Source organism: Rhinopithecus roxellana, chromosome 3 (assembly GCF_007565055.1).
Source record: "Rhinopithecus roxellana isolate Shanxi Qingling chromosome 3, ASM756505v1, whole genome shotgun sequence".
NCBI lineage: Eukaryota > Metazoa > Chordata > Mammalia > Primates > Cercopithecidae > Rhinopithecus > Rhinopithecus roxellana.
Genome location: NC_044551.1, coordinates 119,216,407 through 119,243,479, shown reverse-complemented (window position 1 = coordinate 119,243,479; position 27,073 = coordinate 119,216,407). Strand labels below are relative to the sequence as shown.

Below are 27,073 nucleotides of genomic sequence, written 5' to 3'. Positions count from 1 at the left end.
TATTTGAATGTAATTTCAAATCAAAATCATCAGTTGAACACACGTTGACTTTGCTTCACAGATTTGCCAGCATTCCTTTATTTTCCTGTGTGTCTGGCTCTCTGTCTGTTACTTTAATACAGGTTCCCACAGGCAAAGCTCCCAGCCCCTTCCACAAATACAACAGGGATTGTGGTCTCATAAAATTTTCAGCCAGAAAATTACCCCAAAATAAGCTTTATTGCAAGAAAAGTGTCATATTTGATACATAGACCTACAAAAACAAACAAAACCAAAAACCATAAGCTTTTCCTCACAAACTCTTGATTACAAATTTACACTGTTCCTTTTATTTTTTAGTTTTTTTTTTTTTAAAAGAAACAATAGAACCTCAAAACACTGGGTATGACTGGTTACTCATCTTTGGTCAGCACAGGTTTGAGAGGAACAACTGGGAGTCTGCCTGTGCTTTGGCCATTTCACATATGAGGTTTGGTCACTGGTCCAGGGGAACGGGTTCTTGGGTTGAGAAGAATAATGGGTACGTACTCTTAATAGCACATCCTGGTACAATATCTTTTTAAATGACTAAAGCAAACTAAACATCAATTCATTGTACAAACATCTTTCATACACAATAGGCTATAAAATGAGGCATATGGTGTATAACTACAGTATTAATGAAAATTCTAAAAAAAAAAAATGGGTTTAAAACAACAACAACATATATTCCTTGGCTGCATTGCATGATTTGTTTGCACATATGGCAATCCTGAAATAACTTGAACATAATAAATGCACCATTGTCTAAGACAGCACGCAACACTACAGAACGCCAGGTGTTCCCTTTCAAAGGAACGGCGGTTCTTCAGCTGCCTACAGTACCATGAGTACGCAGCGCACCCTGGGTAAGAATGAGGTGTTGTGGGTAGCACATGTGGTTCCTTGAGGTTATGAGAAGGAAATACAGTACGGTTTGGCCTGCAATGCTAATGGTCTCACAAGCAGTCAAGGTATTTTGCTACAGTGGTTGTGCTTCATCTTCCGTTGCCTGGTGTGTCTGGTGATGTGAAATGTTGTCACAAATGAGCTGCTTTGGCTTCGATCTACGTTATAAAGGATCTAATGACATTCATGTCTTTTAAATTATTGATTACACTGCCCATTCAGCTCTGTGTGGCTTTCTTTAAAATCATCAGGTGTGTATCAGCTGGATGACTGGCAGAAAACCAAAGGAAACATCTCTTGTATCTATTGGATTTTTAAAAAGCCCCTCTAAAAGAAATAGCTCAAATTTATAAATCTAAAGAAAAACAAGTGAGTTTCCCTTTTCGTTTACATAGTTTGTTCATTTCTCCATATATTACTGCATTAAAAATAAATAAACATCTATATTTTTTTATTTAGCAACTATAGCAAAATACCCAAAGTGTTATAGACTGCTAACAGGAAAAAAAAAAAAAAAAGCTCACATTATTTTTGTGCATTTAGTGCCATATGCTGATATCTTGAACATTTAGGTTTCTTTTAATATATTTTAAAATGAAGTTATATAAAAAATACAGTAACCACGGTTGCCTTTGTGCTCAAATCTTTGGCCATACCAGAGTCTAAATTATCCCTCCCTGTGAGGGTCAACATTCAAAGTCTAAGACAGGGAGGACAGAAACAGAGTTATTATTATTTTTCCTCTTTAAAATCAGTCCTTGACTTTTCAAATGCTTCTGCAGACTGGCTGTGCTAGGATTTGAGCCTGGGCCCAAGTCTGTGAAGGGTTAATAGAGCTGAATCTGCAGCCTCATTCTGAGAGCCTCCCCAAGCTCCCCTAGGAGGTAGTCATCCTCATTGCTCTCTTCCAGTTTCTTAAGCTCCTTCTTCTTATAGAGAGGGACGCTAGTGATTTCCAGTGTGTATGCGCCGGGCATGAGCTGCTTCTTGGCCGTGTGCAAGTAGCTGAGCCCATTTCTTTGGTGGATGCGGAAGATGCCATCATCATTCCCTTGAGAGATGACATAACGGATGTGGTTGTTGAGGGGCTGGATGGCAGGCCTTAGTTCCAGGATGTGTTCCTTAGAGCCGAGGCGGGAGAGGTTGAACTTCATGTTGACGGGGCTGTCCATGTCGACACTCTCTAGGCTGATCTGTCCAACCTGGAGGAAGAGCAGGAAATGATTTGGAACGAGCTTCTACAGCACAAGCAGAGGACTAGAAAAAGATCAGCTGCAGGGGTTTTGGTCACAAGGACAGGCTGTGGCTTCCCACTCCCGCTTTCTGCACTCTCCTTACCAGCAGTGGCTGTGAAAGAGGCTATTGTACATTTTTGTCAGTTGGAAGAAAAGGCCAATTCCATCGAGAATGCCCTGTAAATCTTTATGACTTCTCACTCAGCCTTAACGAGGTAATTAAAGTTATAGGACTGGGCCTACAGAGTGTTCACATTTCAAGATTTTTTGATGAGTTTATGAAATATTGTGCTAATTAATAATTTTTATAAAAGAAAATTTAGGTAATGATTTTTCTTTTTTTTTCTGAAGTCAAAATGAGAAGTACTACTGTTGAGCATCAGCAGGGACTGCGCCCAGGGGACTCTTCTGGCTGAAGGCTGGGCTTTGATTTGTAAGGTAAGTGAATGATGAGTGAGTTTACTGGGAGCTACCAGAGGTACACAGAGTGAGTGATCTGCAGACTTCTCAGGGCTCCAGTTCCAACCAGCATCTTTGGTAAAAGCCAGTGGGGCAGGGTCCAGATAAACCAAGTCTGACTTTTGCTCAGAGGGTTGGGAGGGGTACAAATGATATTTAAGTAAGATAGGATAAAAACCACAGTGCTTTGATTGGGTACCTGCTAAGTAAGAACTTGGCAATGGTGACCCAGAAGTGCCCATCAGTGTTCAGGCAGGATTATATCCTAGTACCCCAATGGGAAAGTTTATAAGCAGAACTTCTGGATTTGTAGTTTGGGAACTTGATGAATATCTCAACTGTCATACTTAAACATCAGTTGGGTATCTTAGTCTACTTATGGTAAATGTAACACTGGCTTATTTATTATTATAAAATAGCATCATAAACTTTTTGGCTAGAGAAGTCAGGTCATATAGACAAAGTTTCTGAAGCCCATAAAACTGAAGCAAGTTGTCCAATTCACACAGCCAGCTAGTTGTTGATTAGGTTTTTTGGTGGGGTAATTTCTCAGTCATATTAACTGCAAAGAGTGGTGAGTGATGACCTCATGCTGTCCCAGATCTTTGGGAAAATCACCAAGATCTCTAGATATGAGATATTCATCATTGACAGGAACTGAACACGTGGGTTATATATGTCAGGCATTGTTCCAGGCAGTTCACGTGTTTCAATTCAATTAACCCTTCCATCAGCCTTCAGAGGTAAGTATTAGTCCCATTTTACAGGTGAAAAAACTGAGGCTGAGAGAAGTTAAATAAACACACCCTATGTAACAGAGGTAATAGATAGGGAGGGCCAGGGAATTATGTTCAAAACCAGGTAGTTTGCAGCCCACCCCTTTAAACACTGCTGAAATGCCATTAGGGAAAGGAAATATCAGAGGCAGGCCATTTCCAACTTCAGTTCCTTAAAGAATACAAGTGATTTGGAAGACAAAAGTTTTTAATGCAGGAACAGCTGTCTTATAAATAAATCAAAGAATATGAGACCTACTTAGTTTCCCTAGTGAAAATTAAAATCAGTCTTGTATGCTATGCATTTATAAAACAGAACTGAACAAATTAAAAATAATTTCATTTTTTGAATCATGCAAAAATAGCTCTTTCCTAGATGGACATACCCTCCTGCATAAATCAAAAACTACAACAAAAGAAAATGCTCTGGAACTGTGAATCTTAAAGTCTTTTCTCCCAAGCTTTGTGTTTTGATCTAATAATCCAATCATTTTAATGTACTTGTCTTTTCCATACTGGGTCCATTAATTTATCCATTAAATTCAAGGTATGATTAACTTGAATGAGGCTGAAAACGACATGAACTGCACTGTTTACATGACTCCATATGGATAAAATTTTGTGGCAACACAAAGTGGGATGTACTCACAGCAGTGGGATCAGGTTCATGAATACTTCTCTTCTGCCTGCTGTCTTTCTTAGAATAGCCATTGATTTTGCACTCGTAGCATGCTTCTGGGGACAGAGCATTTTCCTCATCGACCTCTGTATCCAGTGACAGGTACTGCCCCTTGTTAAATCCCATTCCTGAGACACAGTGGCTATTTGCAAAAAGCAAAGTATTGTTAGATTTTATCACTGACTTTGACCATAGTTTTCCAGTGGTAGAGCAGATTCTTCAGAAACATGAAACCAAAAGAGCAAACTCTAAACTCAAAAACATAAAACCCTAATACTCTTTGCAACTCTTTTTCTTTTAGAGACAAGGTCTTGCTCTGTCCCCCAAGTTGGAGTAGAGTGGCACGATCTTGCTCACTGCAGCCTCGAACTTCTGGGCTCAAGAGCTCCTCCTGCCTCAGTCTCCAAATTAGCAGGGACGATAGGCACATACCACCACATCCAACTAATTTTTTTAAATTTTAATGTTTTGTTGAGATAGGGTCTTGCTATGTTGCCCTGGCTGGTCTCCAACTTCTGCCTTCAAGCGATCCTCCTACCTCAGACTCCCAAAATACTGGGATTACAGGGATTAGCCACCATCCCCTATAATTCTTTAACACACAATAGATGAAATTTTCCCTTATTTTGACACAGAAATTCTTCTGAGGGTGAACCCCGTGCTTCCCCAATTTTCAATCCTAATTAGACTGAAGTACTGAGCATAATTAACTCCAGAAGGTAAAAGCAAGGTATGAATTTCCAAAGAGAACACTAAGAGAGGTTCCATTGTTTCAGGGGCCTGAAGCCTGTATTTGCTGCTTACAACAAAGCTCCCTGCTTTAAAAACTGAGATTTCTGAACTTGTATTTTGGTTAGTGAGTCAATGAATTGGCTCTAAATGACCTTTGTCTAGACCAAGCCTTTTGTTTTAAGTGTATGTTTTAAGTGTCATACAATAGTGTACGACAATACACTATTGTTGGACAGACTTGGTCCATTCCTTTCAGTCCCTGCCTTGCACAATGCTCCTTTCAAAGAAGGCAACCTGGACTGACCTCTAAATGCCCATCTTCTTTGTTACTGAGCACCACGGCCTTCCTGGAAGGATGCAAATGGCCAGCACCTAGGCCACAGCCCATGGAACTTGAGACAGTGTGCCTAGTTGGAGGGAAGCCTGTCTTGTGGGCCGGGCCTGTGCTGGGTGGCACCACATCAAACTAGGCACCATCCTCTCTCTGGGCAACAGAAAATCCACACGAGCAAAGAAAGGGACAAACTCCTTCCTCAGTGATCACTGTGCTAGCACCTTCCAGAAACTGTAGAAGAACCTGTGGCAAGGCCATTTCCACTTCCACCTCACAGCCCAGGTATCCATGGCAACATGTGAGCGGGATTTTTAAACGTCTGCTTGTCTCTGGCCTTGGGTCAGATTGAATCAATTCAGGCCCTTAATAACAGGAGCAAAGAGTGATATTTACATACAAATTCAAGTTTTATGCTCATCGCAAAGGAAGTAATCCTATACCCTGAGCAGAGTCCGTGTGTGCTTTCTTGGTGTTTATCTGCATACCCTAAGAGCTCTAATCAATGCTTCTGCGGCTTGGCTTTTAGACACTGTACTCTTCCCTGCAGCGGTGGGTGGCCTGAACTCACTCAGGAACCATGTATTCCTTGGGTGGTGAGGCTGAAGGCCGCCTTACCCTTGTCCCACTCGGTAGTACCCAGGGGGGCAGCCACAGAGGTAGCCCCCCTCCGTGTTGGAGCAGCCGTAATTGCAGGGGTTCTTGGAGGATGAGCACTCATTCACGTCGTGGCAGGCACTGGAGAACTGGTCGAAGGAGAAACCTGACGGGCAGGCGCACTTGTAACTCCCCAGGGTATTGTAGCAGGAAGCAGAGCCACAGGCATTGGGATTGGAGCATTCATTCTCATCTAGTGAAACGGAGAAAGAAACTCTTACACGGGGAAGCCGGCAAGAGCAAAACGTGAACAAGTCTGGAGTCTCAAGTGCCTGTGATTTTATGGCAGAAATAACTCTAACACGGTATTTTATTTTATTCTGACAACTGATTTGCAAAGCATATTAATGAAAATAATTCCCCTAAATTGTGGCTTTAAAAAACCCTTGCTTTGTTCTTTTCTGTTTGTACTGTTTCTAAATATGTCTGCAGCCCTTGGGGACAGATATTTGCAGTTTGCCTAGTGAATAACTCTTCTATTCTCTTAACAGAAGGTTACTTCAAAAGCCTATATCTCAGGCAGATCCTTAGAGATAGAGAGAAAATGAGTTGCCAGGGCCTGTCGGTGGGGGAGAAACGGGAAATGACCGCTCTTGGACACCGTGTTTCTTTTGGAGGTGATGAGAATGTTCTGAAACTGGTAGTATCAACGACTGCGTACCTTTGTGAGAATCTACAAACCCATTTACCTGTACACTTTAAAAGGGAGAAGTTTATGATATATCGATTGTTTAAAATCCCTGTAAGTATTTGTATCCATTCCCCCAGCAATTCCCCAGACCTTCATTATATAGGAGGCGAAAGCATAAAAAAAAAAAAAAAAAAAAAAAAAAAATGCATAAACCCTAAATGAAAACAATGGAAATCAACACTATTTAATTAAATCAATTGAACTAACAACTAGTTCAGTTTAAAATGCTTGAGAACCCACTGGGTGCAGACTGCGCCTTCTGAGGCAGGTTTGCATCCAGCTATCAGCCAGCACATAGCTTTTACTCGCTTAATGACTAACACTATACTATAAATACCTGGTAGTTGGATAATTATAGGTTATGCTTTCAGTTGCTATTATCATTTTTACAAAATCAAAGTCTGATTATGCTTTCAACTTCAGAGATTATAATTTTGCCTTAACTGTCTGGTTGATACACAGCACGCGGCTTGACTTCTTTGGGCTTTTTTTATAATCCAAATTTCACCCTGGGAACAAATCACATCTGTTCCATGGAATTCTTTCAATTCTTATGACTCCATGTGGAGCAAAGAGTGTCTGTTTACCTAATATGTGACAAGCATATATTTCAGCCCACGTAGGGAAACAGGCCCATGTGCAAGTAGGCGTGCGCGGAGGACACAAGACCTAGTGGGGAAGCGAGGGATCTGCAGCAGCTTAGTGAGATCTGGAGGATGCACACAGGCTCTCAGTGAAGAGGCCTCCCAGACAGGAAATTAAACTTCGTTAAGTACAGGACAGAAGTTACTCAAAGGGTAGATGTTATTAGGTACATTTTTGTATCATGATTCTGATAGTCTCAGAATTAAAGGAGACCACTAAATGTAGGTTTCTTAATCACTCAATATAAAAGATGCTGATTATCTAATATGTGAAAATTCTTAGCCTTTATGGCAGGGGAAGAATGCAGATACAATAAATAAATTCTCAGTAGCTTGGCTACATATGATGTAACTATAACTGCTATTTTACTTCTATATACAAGAGACTTGGAATTCTGCCACAAAGGCTCGTCTGCTTTTATAATTAGATCTGACATTCCTATGCAGTGTTTCTCTCCTAACAGGGAATCTAAATTAGATTACAATTTAATAAAATGATCCTGCCATGAATATACCATTAGATATTATGTTAGGAAGAAAAATTACCAGGCAAAAATAATTAACTGAATAAATTACATTTAAACATATCACAAGAATATTTAAAAATATGTAACATTTTTGCAAGCACCATGATATCTCATATTTATATTCTATAAATGTGTATCATGATTAAAATTTATAGACTTAAATAAATATATTCCTGTCTGACATATACTTTGAACTGATTCAAGCCTCATTAAACTATGCATGAATTATTGTGAACAGGCTATAGAAGCAACTGGAAGTTACTAATACTAAAACACAAAGTCTTCATATTTGAAGACATAATTTTTCTTCATATGCAAATGTTAATATTTACATATTTCAAATTCTGAATAATTGTATTGGAATAACTCTAATGCTTATAAATAGTTGAGAATGTTCCCTACATCTGTACACTCTATCTACCAGAATGTTGTAAATTCTCTGTGACAACTGGCAGGAAACTCCCTGAAGTGTTAGTTTGAATTGAAAGCTTTTTTCAGCATTAACACTTTCAAAGAACTTTCATTCTTCTCCAACTGGTGGTAGGTTTAGTAACATAATAGGTTTACAATTTTGCTGGTTTAAACTATCTGATGCATTGACTAACAGTGTTGACCACTGACAAGGAGCCCTGAGGAAATCTGTCTGAAATGCTTCCTTCTGTATTCCCCCATCAATCACATGAATGGCTGAAGATATTCACACAAGTAGTGACAGATAAAAAATGTTTGTGGCTTTTTAATTTGTGTTTTATACTAATTCTTTTTCTTTTGCTAACTTGTTGCTTTTATTAGTTTCCTGAAGGGGTATTTCACCCTATTTCTGCCATATATTTGAGTTAAAAATCCAATGGCGTTACTGGAATTCAAGGGAAGAAAGTCAGCAATTTTATCAGAGACAAGCTGGATTCCTCAACGCTGCCCAGAAGAATCTAGAATCTGTTGAAATAAATCCCTGATGTGTCGTACACAGGCACCTGCTGCTTAGAGGTACCCATTTTAGTAGAACAAGCTTACAAATTAATACCTGCAATTAGGGATATCTGCTCATGTATTTTTAGTTTTAGACTCATCTTTGAAACCATTTATTCCTCTGCTCATGGAGTTTCTCCTGATTAGAAGGCAAACAGGCTTCTGGCTGGACTCCAGTGCGAACTGCTCTGGGGGTGACTACCTTGTCAAAGTGCCCACCCCAGGATTTCATAAAGGGGAATTGGGATACACCACACCATCTTGATTTTAAGTCAGACTATTTTAAACAGAACTTCCACATTTAGTAGAAACCTGTGCAGCTAGTTTTGTGCTACATGTTTAGAAACAAAAACTTCAGGAAACTGAAAAACTTTGAAATTAAATTGGCACTCCATGCATGTTCCTATTTCTACTGATGTTCTCCTTAAAAAAAATTCTGTTTAAGCTGTCACAATATGAAATACTAGAGAATCATTCTTTTGGATTAAGGTCTATGGAATTAACCAAGAAGTCCATGGTATTTACTAAAGTGGTGGGCTTCATATTTTGTAAACACTACAATATAATAAAATTGTTTTATATAATTATTTTATTTATTTATTTAAATTTTACTTTAAGTTCCGGGATACACGTGCAGAATGTACAGGTTGGTTACATAGCTGTAAGTGTGCCATGGTGCTGTGCTGCACCTATTGACCCATCCTCTAGGTTCCCTCCCCTTGCCCCCCACCCCCTAAAAGGCCCCGCCATGTGTTTATTCCCTTCCTTTCCCTGTGTCTATGTGTTCTCACGGTTTAACTCCCACTTATGAGTGAGAACATGTGGTGTTTGTTTTTCTGTTCCTGTGTTAGTTTGCTGAGGATGATGGCTTCCAGATTCCAGATTCATCCATGTCCCTGCAAAGGACATACTCTCATTCCGTTTTATGGCTGCATAGTATTCCATGGTGTATATGTACCACATTTTCTTTATCCAGTCTATCATGGATGGGCATTTCAGTTGGTTCCAAGACTTTGCTATTGTAAATAGTGCTGCAATAGACATACATGTGCATGTGTCTTCATAGTAGAATGATTTATATTCCTGTAGGTATATACCCAGTAATGGGATTGCTGAGTCAAATGATATTTCTGGTTCTAGATCCTTGAGGAATCACCATACTGTCTTCAACAATGGTTGAACTAATTTCCATTCCCACCAACAGTATAAAAGTTTTCCTGTTTCTCCACAGCCTCACCATCATCTATTGTTTCTTGACTTTTTAATAATTGCCATTCTGACTGGCATGAGATGGTATCTCATTGTGGTTTTGATTTGCATTTCTCTAATAATCCGTGATGTTGAGCTTTTTTCACATGTTTGTTGGCCACATAAATGTCCTTTTTTGAGAAGTGTCTGTTCATATCCTTTGCCCACTTTTTGATGGGGTTGTTGGTACTTTTCTCACAAATGTGTTTAAGTTCCTTGCAGATTCTGGATATTAGACCTGTGTCAGAAAGTTCCTTGCAGATTCTGATATTAGATATTAGACCTGTGTCAGATGGGTAGATTGTAAACATTTGCTTCCATTCTATAGGTTGCCTGTTCACTCTGATGATAGTTCTTTTGCTGTGTAGAAGCTCTTTAGTTCTTTGAAACCAATGAGAACAAACAGACAATGTACCAGAATCTCTGGGTCACAGCTAAAGTAGTGTTTAGGGGAAATTTATAGCACTAAATGCCCACATCAGAAGGCTAGAAAGATCTCAAGTCAACACCCTAACATCATAATTAAAAGAGCTAGAGAAGCAAGAGCAAGCTAATCCAAAAGCTAACAGAAGACAAGAAATAACTAAGAACAGAATTGAAAGATACAGAGACATGGAAAACCCTCCAAAAAATCAATGAATACAGGAGCTGGCTTTTTGAAAAAACTAACAAAATAGACCACTAGCCAGACTAATAAAGAACAGAGAAGAATCAAATAGACACAATAAAAAAATGATAAAGGGGATATCACCACTGATCCCACTGAAATACAGACTACCCATCAGAGAATATTATAAACATCTCTATGCAAATAAACTAGGAAATCTAGAAGAAATGGATAATTTCCCAGACACATACGCCCTCTCAAGACTAAACCAGGAAGAAGTCGAATCCCCGAATAGACCAATAACAAGTTCTAACTTTGAGGCAGTAATGAACAGCCTAACAACCAAAAAAAAGCTCAGGACCAGATAGATTCAAAGTATACAATAACACTAAAGTAACCAAAACAGCACGGTAGTGGTACCAAAGCAGACATATAGACCAATGGCACAGGAACAGAGACCTCAGAAGTAAAACTACACATGTACAACCATCTGATCTTTGACAAACCTGACAAAAACAAACAATGGGGAAAGGATCTCCTATTCAGTAAATGGTGCTGGGAAAGCTGGCTAGCCATATGCAGAAAACTAAAACTGGACCCCTTCCTTACACCTTATACAAAAATTAACTCAATATGGATTAAAGGCTTAAAGTAAAACCCCAAACCATAAAAAGTCTAGAAGAGGCCGGGCATGAGGCTGGGCTCATGCTTGTAATCCCAGCACTTTGGGAGGCTCAGGCGGGTGGATCACCTGAGGTCAGGAGTTCAAGACCAGCCTGGCCAACGTGGTGAAACCCCATCTCTACTAAAAATACAAAAAATTAGCCAGGAATTGTGGCAGACTCCTGTAATCCCAGCTACTCAGGAGGCTGAGGCAGGAAAATCACTTGAACGCTGGGAGGCGGAGGCTGTAGTGAGCTGAGATCATGCCACTGCATTCCAGCCTGGGCAACAGGGCGAGATTCTGTCTTAAAAAAAAAAAAAAAATTCCCAGAAGAAAACCTTGGCAATACCATTCAGGACATAGGCATGGGCAAAGACTTCATGATGAAAACATCAAAAGCAATTGCAACAAAGCCAGAATTGACAACTGGGATCTAATTAAACTAAAGAGCTTCTGCACAGCAAAATAAACTATCATCAGAGTGAATAGGCAACCTACAGAATGTTTTACATTATTTTAATAGCTATGTAAAAAATACTGTTCCTGATATTCTAAAGACTTTGCCTTTGTTTATGAATCAATACATCTAGGGATAAGGAGTTCTGCAACATTCTTTTTTCTATGAAGAGGAAAAAGAGTGAATTAAATTTATACAGTTATTTTGATTGACTGCCTAATTGGTAATTTTAATAATTTTTTGAAACTGTCTTGTCTTTAACTTTTGATCACTTATTGGTTTTTGCATTTCCTCCTATGAGTGTATATTCGTGGTGTGGTAAAGCGTCTGTCTTTGACCTGGCATGGTTTTCTCTCCATTGAAATTTATCTTGAATTTTTTGTTCTTAATTCACTAAGCTGTCATTAGAAATTTCTTTTGAGAAGACCACAAATGATACAATAAGACTAATTTATCTAGTGGATCACAATAATTCAATATGTGAATAACCTGGGAAGTAATTTTAATTACTACACAGAAACAGGAAGCACCCTGGTATTTCTCTGCAGGACCCCAGTGCCCCTTTCTGCTCGGGTATGCCAGCATCTAGCGTCAAAATGTGTTGGTTGGAGGGTCTGTGAAGGGCATTCAAATGGAGCAAAGAAATTAGGCATATGCTAAGTAAGTCAGCTGGCTATTCAAGTAGAGAATAATGTTCTCTTTGATCAATCGCTCCTTAAAAGGAGAATTTCAGTGACTATTATCAATGCAAGGAACAGAGCTGAGAGCCCATGTATTTTATTTTACAAACACTTCTGTCTAGAGTTGCCAACAGCATTTGCTATAAGTAGGTACTTTTTTGACCTTAAAACACTTCCCATCCTTTATTACATCTATGTGACAGGAGAGTACACACGGACTGTCCTCATTAAGTTGACGTGAATTCCTTTAGATTCGTATGAGGGGAATGGATGGGAAATCTAAAGATATCAAATTACAGACAAAAAAGTGGCTGACCTTGGCAAACAAAGATGGTGATTCTTAACATCATCTTCAGAAACTTAAAATTAGCAGAAATTTAAAATAAAGAAACCTCTAGTTAACGTTTATGTACTTAAAAACAAACTTTTTATTGTAGATATTTTCAAACATACACACTAGCAGAATGAGTCCCCATGCATCAGTCTTAAGGCCTGGTTTTAAAGTCTAAAATTCAAAGGCTATACTGAAACCTCAACCCTCACAATTTGTTCATCTTATTCAGAGATACTTTCAGGAAGAAAAGTGCACTCACCGACACACTGATTCCACTGGTAGTGCTGGATGTAGCCTTGGGGGCAGCCACACCTGTAGCCACCCAGGATGTTCTGGCAGCCGTGTTGGCACCTGTGGTTCCCATCACATTCATCAACATCTGCAAAAACAAGCCCGGCAAAACGTTCATGTCACTTTCTTCTACTATTTTTAAATGCACTCCCAGCGAAACCTGGGGTAACTGTTATCATGGGAACAAACACACAAGACATGACACACAGAGAGTCTGTCATTTTTCCAGGTCACATGATTATCAGTCAGTGGTGGTAGGAGGAACAGTTCTGAGATAAGAGACCACCTCATTCTTCTGCTCTCCACCAGACCATGGCACGTCAGTGCTCTAAGTAACATCTCAATTTCAGCAAGTCAACCACAGCAACTACAAATGGTGTGCTTTTTGAACTAATTAACTGCATATGGTATGATTTATTTGGTAAATCACATATATATAAATGTATTTGCATTGCATATTCCAGTAAGTTTGAAAGTGACTAAGATATAATCCTCATTTTGGGGAGGATAGAAGCATTACAGAGATACCTAAAAAGTATAATTATATTGCAAGTAAAAATTTTTATTACCATTCAAGATTAATTAGATGCAAATCCCTCTTAAGTATTTAAATATGTTATTTTTAGACAAGATGTGGTGTATTATACATGTGGAATAATTTGTTTATTTATGCATGCTTTTTTGGAATGACAACTGAATCTTTGAAATCTATCCATAAAGAGTAAAATAAAATTGGCATGTCTGAGGTGTGTAACAAATTTACATGGATAATTAATAAATGGTATCTTATGGGGATGGTCACAGGCTGAACTCGCATGTGGCAAACAGCTGTAGGTTCAGAATACTTTCAATGTGTCAATGATTTGAAAGATAAAATATTAAAACTGACATTTTAAACACTGAATTTTTCTTTGCTGAAAATGAGATACATACAAAAGTCCCACAAGACTTATAGAGAGCAAATTAAATACTTTAAATATATTTCTAGAGATCCAAATCATATATTTCTAAGAATAGTTAATGTTAAAAGGGTGATTAAAATCAAGAAAACTATAAATTGCAATACGATCTAAGAATGTAAGGGAAATAAATACAGTCTCATGATCCTGGCATGGGTGTTTTATAAGACACTAATCCTAATACATTTTTCTTGTCATACACTAGCACTTGCAATATAGTGAAGTACTATATGAAATTTTCTTAACTGCAAGCATGTTCTTATTTTGTTCCCACTTAAATGTTCCCTTGGATTTTACAGGAAGAGGAGACCAAGGTCCACTGTAGGAAAGTGAAGGAGTGAAGCAGGAGCTTGAGCCATAAAAAATAGAAACAGCCATCATTTCACCCTAGCATGTTCAGTACATTTGTTCAATTCTCTATGATGACAGATTCTTTTGATATTTAATTCTTATACATTTAAGAATCATGGAACAAAGGTCAACTATTATTATTTTTCTGGTATGCTTGTACACTACTGCAAACCATATTAGGCACAGAATTCTTTTTCAACTCAATTCTTTATCAGATCCATGATTAGTCAACAGTCACTTTAAAAGTCAATTCGTAATCACAGAATTTTTGTTTCACTGCATCTAAGTTTCCCTCTGTCCCCAAAGTGATACATAGAAATTTATGACCAGGAATCAGTTGCTGGGTCCTATTTTGTTCAATACTTTTTTTTTTCTTTTTTTTGAGATTATCCCAATTTCTCATTGAGTGTCTTGGAAGTTAAAAATATATATGGTTTACTGTTAATAGACTAAGACTTTTTGAGCAAATCAACTAACCTTCACAGTTCAGTCCGGTGGCATCAAGGGAGAACCCTCTTTGGCATTCGCAGCTGAAACTGCCTGGAGTGTTTTGACAGATTCCCTTCGCTCCACAAAGCGAAGGCTGAGACCCACATTCGTTGTTGTCTGGCAAAGCATCAAGAAGCAGAGCGTCAAACTTTCCAATTATGACGTCTTAAATTTCATGTGAAGTAAAAAGCAATGTATGAAAACCTAAGTTTCATGATGTAAAAATGGCATTTTAGGAAAATTTATATCATATTAAACACAAAAGTGGTAAGAAACAGTGTATTTCAAGAGGTTTGAGATGAGAGCATATTTTGAGGTAATTGAGGGCACACTGACGGAAAGTTCCTTAACATGTGTCTTCTAAAATAAAAGCTCAGTGTGTTTGTTAACATGTTCTAAATTACAGGGAGCCTTCAATCATACTTTGTCTGAACACCATGGTTATATTGAGAATGTGATATAAAGGCGCTGCTTGAAATATGGCTACTGTGCCTTGTGCTTGGACTACAAAGGCCTTTTTTTCCCCCTTTGGATATTGTTCTTGAAAATATCTATATTATGAGCAACTTCTTTAGACCACTCATTATGGGGTATTGGTTATGAATATAAGCACCAGGACATTCTTCTGTTTATAATTTTAAATACAATTTTTATGTATTTACTGGAAGTTTGTAAAATTTCCCATTTGTAATTTTGTCTTACCGATACAAGCAGTGTGATGCTGTGTGAAACCAGGTGGACATTTACAGGTAAACCCCCCCAGGGTGTTGACACAGAGGAACTGGCAGTTATGCTGTTTGGTTTGACATTCATCAAGGTCTGAAATTAGAGAGAAGCCAATGAAAACCACAGTAGATTATCTGGCTATGTTTCCTTTCTTGTGAAGTCACAGGAGATGCACATGCTCCATTAGAAGCATTTTGTCTACATTTTTGCTGGAAGCTTCGTAGATTTCCACAGGTGTATGGAAAACAGTTTCTTTTTACATATTTAAGCAGAATAAATATTATGGGCTAGGATGATAGGGCAAATAAGGCAATATATAACATAAGACTGGGGCCTATCATGGGGAGGGGGGAGGGGGGAGGGATTGCATTGGGGAGTTATACATGATTTAAATGATGAATTGATGGGTGCTGACGAGTTGATGGGTGCAGCACACCAACATGGCACAAATATACATATGTAACAAACCTGCACGTTATGCACATGTACCCTAGAACTTAAAGTATAATTAAAAAAAATAAAAAATAAAAAAAAATAAATGTACCACATAAGATGTAGGCAAGACTAATTCATTATTTTACAGCTTAAAAAACGCTTTAGTCATGCTCATTTATAAACAATGTACAACACGGACCCATATCAGTTCACTAAACAGATCCAAGCAGTGCTTGTTATTATTTTATTTTTTTGATATGCGTTGGAAATAAAACCTCATTTTATTGAGAATAATCTGTATTTTAAAAATTTCTGCAGTCCATTAATTTCATTCTGATGAGGCTTACTATAAAATCAAATATATGAGTATAGTATTGAAGCTATTTTAATGATCTAATTTAGCTCGATAAATAATTACTTTTGATACTACCTAAGCAAAAAATTTAAATTTACCTATTTATTTTCACTTTTTCACAGTAAACCCATAATAAAGATAGCTTAGAAAAATAAAAGCTTAGATAAGCAACAACAAAAATCTTGTTTCAGTGATTTGTTTCTATCTCTTCCCACACCAAAATTTTTGTTACATTTTATTTTTTAAAATTTGTGTAGTTTTCTATAAGAAGCAAACTGTTTTAACTTGGGTTTTAATCCTCTCTGCCTCCTGCAATGAGCCTATTGGTAGAGTTTTTCTTTGAGCAATAACATGGCCACTAGGAAGGTACCTTTTAATGAAGGTGATGCACATAACATAATCCCTGATAATCTAATACTTACACTTGAAAGAAAAGATACAGACAAGGGTCACGATTGTCAGAGACTCTTCACTCACCTTTGCACGTCTTTCCATCCTCTTGCAGGACATACCCCCTCGGACATGAACACTGATAATTCCCCTCAGTGTTCTTGCAGATGAAGTTGCATGGTTTCGGGGACTGGGAGCATTCATCAAGGTCTAAGTAAAAGTGATGCGAAGATTAAATTACTGGTTAAAAAAACAACTGGACTCTTTCTGCCTTCCATATTCTCACTTCATTCTTTTTGTTTTTCCTCTTCAACTTAAAGTGGAATATAGCCAGAAAGAAATGATGCACAGAATGATTTTCTCTAAAGTAACATACAGGTTTACTTTGTAAATCAATCTACAGATCTTGGGTAAATATTATGATGTCTAGACAACTGTCTGGGTTCAAAATTACTAAATTCTTTAGATTAATACACTTTGGTTTACAACCCTGAGAATCATAAACTTAGTAAGAGTTTCTCTATGTTTGACACATGGATGTGGCACAAGTTCTCTTAAACTCTCTTTACGGAGGCTCCCTTAAGCATCTTGTGGGATCACATATGGTGCTGGAAACTTTCCACTTTCCCCTTCAGATTCAGTCCTCACCCTGGTCCACCCTGCTCTCAGGCCCAGGAGTCGGAGCTCTACGGACTCCATCCAGAGGCTCTTCCTTGCTCTCTTCTTCTATCTGGCCCTTATTTCCTCAATTCCCTCCCTGCAAGATAGGCTCAGACTGGCTGAGTCCCTGGATCAGCTGTCACAGGTCCTCTCAAGGCACTCTTCTGAGCACAACTTTCTTTTTTCAGGTTCCAATAACCTCTGCCTCTTTTTTTTTGGCCCAGGGGTAGTACAGCTCCAGCACACAGCACTATGCCTCCTGGCTTTTGTATACACTGCTCACACGTGTATAGACAGTCCTTTTGTTAGACCCTCCTTGAATTGTCCTCCTTGAAATGTGCCATCTCTTTCCTACTCAGACTCTGAGTGATAGCAGACAATCTCCATTTCCTCCACATAACATATGATGTTGATGCCCACAGAATATTGAATGCTCATGATTAATGGCCTATTCTCTATTACTCATGCTCTTCTGTTTCAAAGAAGTCAGCTGGGTTTTCTTAACCTTTTAATGCCAGGTGTATTTGTTATTGACATAGGTAATTTGATAGAATATCAAGTAAGCTAATAAAATATAAAGGAGAACATTTTTTTCTTTAATAAAAATGAAGTTGAATACTTTGATGTTGCGGGAAGTCAGGGACCCCAAACAGAGGGACCGGCTGAAGCCATGGCAGAACATACATTGTGAAGATCTCATGGACATTTATTAGTTCCCCAAATTAATACTTTTATAATTTCTTATGCCTGTCTTTACTGCAGTCTCATGGACACTTATCACTTCTGCAATCAATACTCTTGTGATTTCCTATGCCTGTCTCTTCATCCTGTCATCTTCATAAGCTGAGGATGTATGTCGCCTCAAGACCCTGTGATGATTGCATTAACTGCACAAATTGTTTAAACAATATGAAATCTGGGCACCTTGAAAAAAGAACAGGATAACAGTGATGTTCAGGGAACAAGGGAGCTAACCATTAGGTATGGCTGCCTGAGAGCTGGGCGGAACAGAGCCATATTTCTCTTCTTTCAAAAGCAAATAGGAGAAATATTGCTGAATTCTTTTTCTTGGCAAGGAACATCCCTGAGAAAGAGAATGTGTTCCTGGGGGTAGGTCTCTAAAATGGCCACTCTGGGGACATCTGTCTTTTACGACTGCAGATAAGGGATGAAATAAGCCCCAGTCTCCTGTAGTGCTCCCAGGCCTATTAGGACAAGGAAATTCCCGTCTAATAAATTTTGGTCAGACCGGTTGTCTGCTCTCAAACCCTGTCTCCTGGTAAGATGTTATCAATGACAATGTGTGCCTGAAACTTCATTAGCAGTTTTAATTTTGCCCTAGTCCTGTGATCTCGCTCTGCCTCCATTTGCCTTGCAATTATTTTATTACCTTGTGAAGCATGTGATCTCTCTATGACCCACACCCTATTTGTACACTCCCTCCCCTTTTGAAAATCTTTAATAAAAACATGCTGGTTTTGCGGCTTGGGGGACATCATGGAACCTATCAACATGTGCTGTCTCCCCCAGACAGCCAGCTTTAAAAATTCCTCTCTTTGTACTCTTTCCCTTTATTTCTCAGACCAGCCGACACTTAGGGAAACAGAAAAGAACCCAAGTTGAATTATCCGGGGTGGGTTCCCCCGATACTTTGGAAAGACTCAACGAAAGTCTTAAGTCCCTTCTGCCCCATGACGGTCATAAATTGGTGTGAGTGAGACAATAACAAATTGAATAAGAAAAATAAACTGTAAAATGGTAGAAGGATTCTGTACTGAGAATGCTCCGCAGCTGGAAATTTTATTTAGGTAATGCTTACTTGGCATACTTTATGCAAAAAAATAGCAAAGAGAAACATGGAAAACATTCTCTTAACATACACATATTCATAAGAAAAAGCCCTTTTCCTTCATTCAAAGAGTGACAAACAAATGTGCACTTTCAATTTTAAATTAAAATATAAAATGTTGAAAGTACGTATTTGTAATTTTTGTTTCCCTGATTGAACAGACTTTTTTTTGGATGACGTAAACAATTCTACATCCTACATCATTGGACAAAGGCCAAGTGCTGTGTGATTAAGAAGCACATTATCGAGAGGATGGCATCATTTTAATAAAATGTATATTCCAAAGCTCCACAATAAAGACACTTACTGATAATGAGTGACTTGTAGGAAACAGTAGTTGATTAGCCCCCAAATCCCCAGACATAGAGGTGCCCATCCATACCTATACAAGACGTTCCACTGATGTCTGTGGTGTAGCCAACCTTGCAGAAGCATCGGAATGAGCCCATGGTGTTGATGCACTGACCATTGGTGCAGAGGTTTGGCATTACCTTACATTCATCAATATCTGTGGACCAAAACAACAAAAACAATCAGGAGTTAACATATATGCAAGGGTAAAACTGGTTAGAATTGAAGAGAAATTAAGAAATGGAGATAAGATAACTGCAAACATTCGCAATAGCACCAGAGCACCTGTTCATCATTCAGGTGAACAGCAACATGGATGTGACAGAAAAATAATCTCAAGTGATGGGAAGAGATAAAGGAAGGCTCTGATGAAAGCCCTGTTTAAGACTACCCGTTTTGTAATCTAAGCATGAATTATTCTGGGGGGAATCTAGAAAGCTACCCCTTCAAAGTCCAACTAGTTTGGAATCTGTGATAATTTCCCTTGGATTGGCCTCAATTCACATTTGGAATAGACTCTGAAGAAAAGCTTTGTGAAGAAAGGCTTTGGTTAGCAAAGTTGTCATGCACAAGGTTAGGAGTTCATACAGTAAATGGAGGAAAGTCGTATTTTTTTAGGACATTAATATATCGGTTGTACAAGAAATGGAAAGGACTAATCAGTTATGAGACTTGCTAGTCTGTGAAGACATTGCAGATAGAATAAGTCCCTGTGTGCATTCAAATAAGCAATATTTATTTAAATAAGGCAAGTATAGTTTGGGGGCTACAAGCATGGCCTTTGGGTCAGACAGATGTGTTCCATTCCTGGGTCCATACCTTAAAAAGTGTGTGATCTTGGGAAAATTACTTAATGTTACCTTAGCTTTGTGCTTCATTTTCCTCATCTGTTAAAATGGGAGTAATACATTCTACCCCTTAGGTCTGATAGGAAGATTAACTCTTAAAATCTTTAAAGCATTAGCAAAGATTATTCTTTCTATATACATATATATGCAAACACATATCAAATATAAATATCAAAGTATAAACATTTTAGCTATTCTTTTTAGTGCATCAATTTTTCACTTTTACTTCATATTTATCTGAATTCATAAAATTTAATGTGTTGATTATATGAATAAATTTCCTCAACTCCTTACCTCTTCCATCAGTTGTATATCCTGGGCCATGAGGACATATCTTTTTGTACTGGGCAGTTCCAGGAATTGGGCAAAGCTCACACTGGTGGCCCCAGCCTCGCCCACCATCACAGCAGCATTCTGACTTAGTGACGAGATTGCGACTGCTGGATGCCATCTGACATATTGTCTGCAATACCTCTGCAAAGCAGAGTCCCTGTCGATTGTCTGAAATGGCAAAGTAGGAAGAGTTAAGGATGCGGAACTGACATTTCATTATCCTGGCTTTCAAATTAAGCAGGGCAGTCAAGAATTTCCTCCTTAGGAATAATTAAGACAGCTTAATGATTACAAAGTTTTGCTGGTAGTTAAGTTCATAACATATTCTTTCACTACAGACTACAGTTTATTAAATTTGACAAAAAGTGATACTATAATTTAGAAATAGATAAATTTTTTCCTCTAATCCATTGCCAACTAAATGATAGTGAACTACCATTTCTGTAGAATAGAAGGGAAAGGAAAATAAAATTAAATTATTTTCCTTTAAATAAGCAAATGAGTGCCAGGATTAGTTTCTGGAAAGCAAATTCTAGACTATATTTTATGAGCGTAGTACTTATTCAATCTGATATCTCATATTTTCTACATCTGAGAGACTGTTCAAACATTTGGACTGAGTAGATTTTTTAAAAATATAAATTTTTTTCAGATATAAAAGTCAATTAAATCTTTAATATAGTTTTATAAACAATCCTAGCAAAACTGTCAATAACATGAACGGAAAATTACACTTTATATGTAGGTTACTTTTCCTATTTCCTAAAAGACTGAAGTTTGTCAAGGTATAGATTGGAGATAATAAACAAAAAAATGTTTTCTTGATCAAAAATTTCTTAGAATTTGAAGCATATGACATCGTTCAGAAAAAAATCTGATATAGTTGAAATACTCCTAAATCAAGTGATGAGTCAGTTTACTGCTCTTATTTCTTTGTTTACCTTGAATTTTACTACAGCATACTTTTTACAGCTGCCATAATTAACTACAATGATTTATAATGCATGCATTTTAGCATTAAAATACAATATAATGTCTGAGACTTGTATTTCCCATAAAGAAGTTTTGTAAAACATTTTTTTCTGTACCACAATATAAAAATTAACCTTCCCTGCATTTTTGAAATACGGCATTTATTTTGCATTAATTGTGGCAGAACTTACCTCATATTGCAAATATTTTCTTTGGGAATTAAGTCATCCTCTGATGTAAGTTTTACTGAAGCCAAATTTTCCAAAGAGCTTAATTAATCTTAATCTTAGAAAGACTATTTAAGATTGTTATTTACATTACACATAGATGTGCATATAACACACACACGTACAAATATATCATTTTAATAGCTGTGCACCTTTAGGAAGAACAATGTGGATTATTGAGATTGGGGGATTTGTTTAGCAGACAAGAATATATAAGTGGAGCTCTTCTGTGATGACATCACGAACAGATGTTTTATCTACCAAGTATAATATATTTGGATGTCAACTTACCAAGGCACTCAGTGCCTGAAGAACTTGACTGGAATCCTTCATTACACTCGCACCTATAGCTTCCAATAATGTTAACACAACGTCCGTTTTCACAGATTCCTGGCTTGGTCCTGCATTCATTTTCATCTTTAGGAAAACAAACAATATGAATAATGAGAAAACTGTAAAATTATAATTTACAAGCTATCTTCTAATGGGTTATATCTTATTTAACACTTCTTTGCCAAAATACTAATATGATGAGATTAAAAATGGTAATGTGTGAATATTAATTTATTTTTAGCTTTACTTCATCCTTCTAGGTGGGTTCTTTCTTAAGATAACGTTTTCTTCTTCTTTCTTTTCTTTATCCTCTGCAGAGGAGGGATGGTGTTAATATATAGAATTGGAAATTGGCCTCCAAAAGGGATAGAATTGCCCTGAGACATGAGGCAAGGATGGGAACTCTGGGGAAAAGAATTCAGTTTCTGTGATATTGGAGAAAGGGTGGGGAGAGGGGTAGTGGATGTTGGGTAGGGATGATGAGTAGAGTAAAAGCCACACAGGCCAGGAATAAAGGACAAGCTCCTAAATTGGTTTTGAGTAAAATCACAGGAACAACTGTGGTCTGTGAGGGTAGTTAATGGGACAGGAAATTTAAGTAATACTGCTCTTTTGGTTGGTGATAAATAAACCTACTTCAACAAAATTGTTTTTATTAAAATTCTCTATATCCTTACTTTTTGTGCTTTTTTGATATTTTGTAAATTTTATTTGAGGTTTTTTCAAAGCTATGTTGTTAGGAGCATAAGAGAGCACATGACAATTACGTCTTTTTGATAATTTGCTCCTTTCATGTTTATACTTAAACACTTTTTAAATTTACTGCCACTTATATTTGCATGCACTTTGCCTTTATTAGCATTTGCCTTGAATATTTTTATTTTCAACCTATCTCAGATTTCAATTTTGGTACTACAATTCTATTAAAGAGAACCTAGCTGAATTTTAAAAAACACATTTATCTTTTAACCAGCAATTTAAACCACTTACGTCTGTCATGATTACTGATGTGTTTAGAGTTTCACCTGCCATTTTATATTGTTTTATATTTATTGTGTGATTGTCCTCTTCCTATGCCCTCCTTTTCCCTCTGAACTCATATTTGGAAGTTACAGTCTTCTTTCTATTCTTACAGTGGAAACCACTGAACAACTTCAATACACATTCTTAATGAATAATTTTCTATCAATGCCAAGAAGTATCTGTTTTGAAAGCTCTGGGCCACAGTAAGCACCTTTGCATAAATTTCCTTATCCCTGCTCTCTCCCTGAACCACCTGCCATGTTGATGTTATCTAGAAGTTTTGGTTTGTTAGACTTTTAGTGTGCCATCAGCGTCTGTTTAAATTAATGAGGCTTACTGGTTTCTTGGCTGACCATTGTTCCACTTACATTATTTCTTCCTCTTGAATTAATTAAAAAAATTAGCATATGTAGTTCAGTAATTATTTAAGAGAGGTATACATATTCTAAAACAGATTTCCAACCATGTCTTCTTTTGATTTGAGTATAGAATTTTAGTTCAAAATTATCTTCCCTTAGAATGCTTTCAAAATATTGCTCCTTTATTTATTTATTTTTTTTAACCCAGTGTTACTGTTCAGTTTTAGGAAACCTGGTTTTTCTCTCTGGAAGTTTTAAGGATTTTCATTTTCTTCTTAAGTGTTTTCAAATTCACCATGATGTGCCTCCTGCGATTTATTTTCCTCTTTTAGAAAAAAACCACTTACTTCGGAAATTTAAAGGTACATAGGAAAGTAATGAGTTATGAATTAAAACGTTTTTTAGTTTATTATTTCTAGAATCTGAGGGTGCAAGGTCTGTTGCCTTGATCTAATCCTATCCTTAACGTAATTCACCCTGATTTTGAATTATATTTGATTTGTCTGAATTTTTTTTTTTTTCAAAAAGGGCTCTTGAACTAAAAGCATTCTTGGAAGAACTCAGGATATACTGCCTGAGTTCTTCCAAGTTTGATTATGTATAATAAAGCTTCTGCTGTAGTACATAATTTGTGCTTCAAATTCTTAGATTAATTTTGCTTTTTTGACATTGGCATTAAGAATTACTGAGAAGAGGTTGAAAAAAAAGGCCTGATTTTTTTTTTTTTTCCTGTTGAAATTTGTAACTTCAACAGGGTATATCTTGGAGTGATGTTGCTCTACCTAAATAATGTTGATTTCCGGCATTATACTTTCTACCCTCTGACAATTTGTGGGCTGCATCAGGATTGCCAATTACTGACCTTTCCATTGTCCATCACTCTTGTCCAATGCGCCCCTACTTCTACCTACTCTATGTCTAATCCAGTGCAGCATGACAGGCTAGAGGAAAACAGGCCTCATTTTAATGAGACTCAAGACTCAAGACTCAAATCTCAAATGGGTACGTGATCCTCCCTCAACAATCCTGCTATGCTTCTTAGTATCTTCACACTCCCATTTTCTAAAATGACACTAGACACACTCAAGACACATCAGACATCTCTCCCCTGTGAACAACCTGGCTGTACCCTCACTTTCAACCCTTTGTCCTCTTCCAACAGCTAAACTATCTTTGTTTTTTCTCCGAGGCCAGCTCTTATACTGGTACTCTAGATTGCCTTCCCAGATTTCACAATACTCCCTTTTCAAGGAATCATTCCCTCAGCATAAATTCTCTAGTAACTTTTGTCTTGAAACAATACAAAAAACTCTCTTATTCACCTATTACCCCTCTAGCTACTGCCATATGTATTGATTCCTTTTCAGAACAAAATTTCTGGAAGAATGATCTATGACAATAAATTCTGCTTCCTTATCACTGATTGTTTCCTTAATGTCGTGTGCTCCACTGAAACTTCCTGAAGAAGTCACCAAATCTAATTACAACTCTATGTTACTCTACGTCTTAGTAGCATCATACAAAAATGGCCACTTTAGTTCTCAGGACACCACATGGACATGGAGAATTTCCTATCTTGCTGGCTACTCTTTCTTAGTCTCCTACTATTTTTAGTCACTTTAAATACTGGAACAACCAGAGTCCAGTCTCCTGGGAAGGAGCCCTGCTCCTTCTACTCTCCAGGATCTCTCTCTTGGTGTTCTCAGTCAATCCCATAATTTTTCAAACACTATTTGTTAGCAATTTACATCTATGGCTCATGAATATGTCTGCTGACTTGATATTCCCACTTGGAAAGCTAGTACGTATCTGACACTGAACACAACCAAAATAGAACTTTCATTCTTCTGTGTCCCCAACCAAATCTGTTTCTTACAATCTTTTCCATATCAGCTACTAGTAGCATCAAGTAAATTATTATAGTAAGCTAATTTACTTTAGTTGCCCAAGCAAAAATCCTGGGACTTATCTTTTATACATATTCAATCAATCCATCAGCAATCCAATCTGTTGATTATTTCCAACACATTTTCTGAATCTGTCCACTCCTTTTCCACACTACGGTAGCCCTAATCTGAGCCTCCTTTTTCTCTCACCTGGATGTTTAAGACGGTCACCTAAATGAAACTCTTGTTTCTGCTACCACCTCCTTAAAATCCATTACCTATAAGGCAGCCAGATATCTTTAAAAATGTAAAATAGAAAATAACAACAACTAATACTTAATTGAAATCTTACTCTATGCCAAGCACTGTACTAAGGGTTTCACGTGAATAATCCTATGAAATTGTGCTCAAAATTCCTATTTGTTTTTACATGAGGAATCTGAGGCACATATTTAAGCCAACTTGCCCAGGGTCACACAGCTAGCAGATACGAACCTAGATTGCTAACATTTATAGTCCATCCCCAGGGCTCATACTCCAAGTCACTCTGCCATAACACTTTGAGCATAAAACCAAATTCCTTTCCAAGGCATTTGCCTACCTTCAGACCCACTTCATGCCACTCTCCTGCACAAACTTCAGCTACACTGGTCTTGTGTAATTATTCATCTTTGAACAATTTTCTCCAGTTCAGCTACTCACTGAAAAATAGTGTAGCAGGTCACAGGTGCTACACTGGGCCTAATGTGTAGTTTCAATTCATATTTGTTGTATGAACATCCTCTCACCAAATCTGTCATGCTCTCTATCCCTGGGGCACTATGCTCGGGCTTCCAGGTAATTTAGGGAGTCATGTGTCTCTGATAAAGTTCTAAAAGCCTTAGAATCTCTGATAGTTGCTGCTTCTCCTCTTCCTGCCTCACCTCTGGCAGCTGCCATGTCTAGGAGACTAGTTTGTTGATAATTAAATAGCATCTCAGTATTTTCTCGTTTGTGTCTACCTATCTTCACACTGCAGTGTAGAAATGAGTCTCTACAAAAACACTCCATACTTTTCTCATTTGCTTATGTCTATGATCTTCTAATCAAAGATGGTTGGATAAACTTTCAAAAATTGGGACAGTCTGCCAAAGTCTAAAGAAGAAAATTTAATGATCTTGGTAAAACAATGTTCTACTTATCAGATTTCTTGATTCATTTATTTGTTTAAGAAATAATTACTGAGGCATAATATATTGCATAGTCAAGTTTCCGTCTCTGATTAGGTTTACGGTTTTCATTAAAGAGGTTTTAGATTTCCTGCATAACTTTAATTCCCTTAACTGTAATGCTTTTAGTTTCTGTTGCAATCGACTTTTTTGGCTAATTCTGTTTGATTCCAATTTCATGCATTGGCATTTTTATTGATTGTTTTTGTGGCTTTATTTTTCATCCTGACTTTTGTAAATACTTTTTGTTTGTAATAATATTTTTGCTGTTTTTAAACTGGAATTGCCAGTTGTGAAAACATATTGTTTGCATGAAAGTGTTCTAGAAAGAGTATTGTGATGATCAAAAAAATTTTTCAGACAGACATTTCAGCTGTCAGCATGGTATAATGAAAAGCTTGAGGATCAGAA

General features: G+C 37.4%; 1 protein-coding gene across 1 annotated transcript in view; it reads right to left on the bottom strand.

Moving 5' to 3' along the window:
* Nucleotides 1-200: 200 nt before the first annotated feature.
* The window catches only part of FBN2 (fibrillin 2), a 275,257-nt gene continuing 248,384 nt past the window's right edge, over nt 201-27,073 (bottom strand). The window contains exons 56-65 of the mRNA XM_010359875.2: nt 22,145-22,270; nt 20,616-20,822; nt 19,505-19,630; nt 16,701-16,823; nt 15,410-15,526; nt 14,696-14,824; nt 12,877-12,996; nt 5,758-5,989; nt 4,047-4,218; nt 201-2,129 (exon numbers count right to left, since the gene is read on the bottom strand). Coding sequence (XP_010358177.1) covers nt 1,755-2,129; nt 4,047-4,218; nt 5,758-5,989; nt 12,877-12,996; nt 14,696-14,824; nt 15,410-15,526; nt 16,701-16,823; nt 19,505-19,630; nt 20,616-20,822; nt 22,145-22,270 — 1,727 coding nt within the window. The 3' untranslated portion in view covers nt 201-1,754. The remainder of the gene's footprint in view (nt 2,130-4,046; nt 4,219-5,757; nt 5,990-12,876; nt 12,997-14,695; nt 14,825-15,409; nt 15,527-16,700; nt 16,824-19,504; nt 19,631-20,615; nt 20,823-22,144; nt 22,271-27,073) is intronic.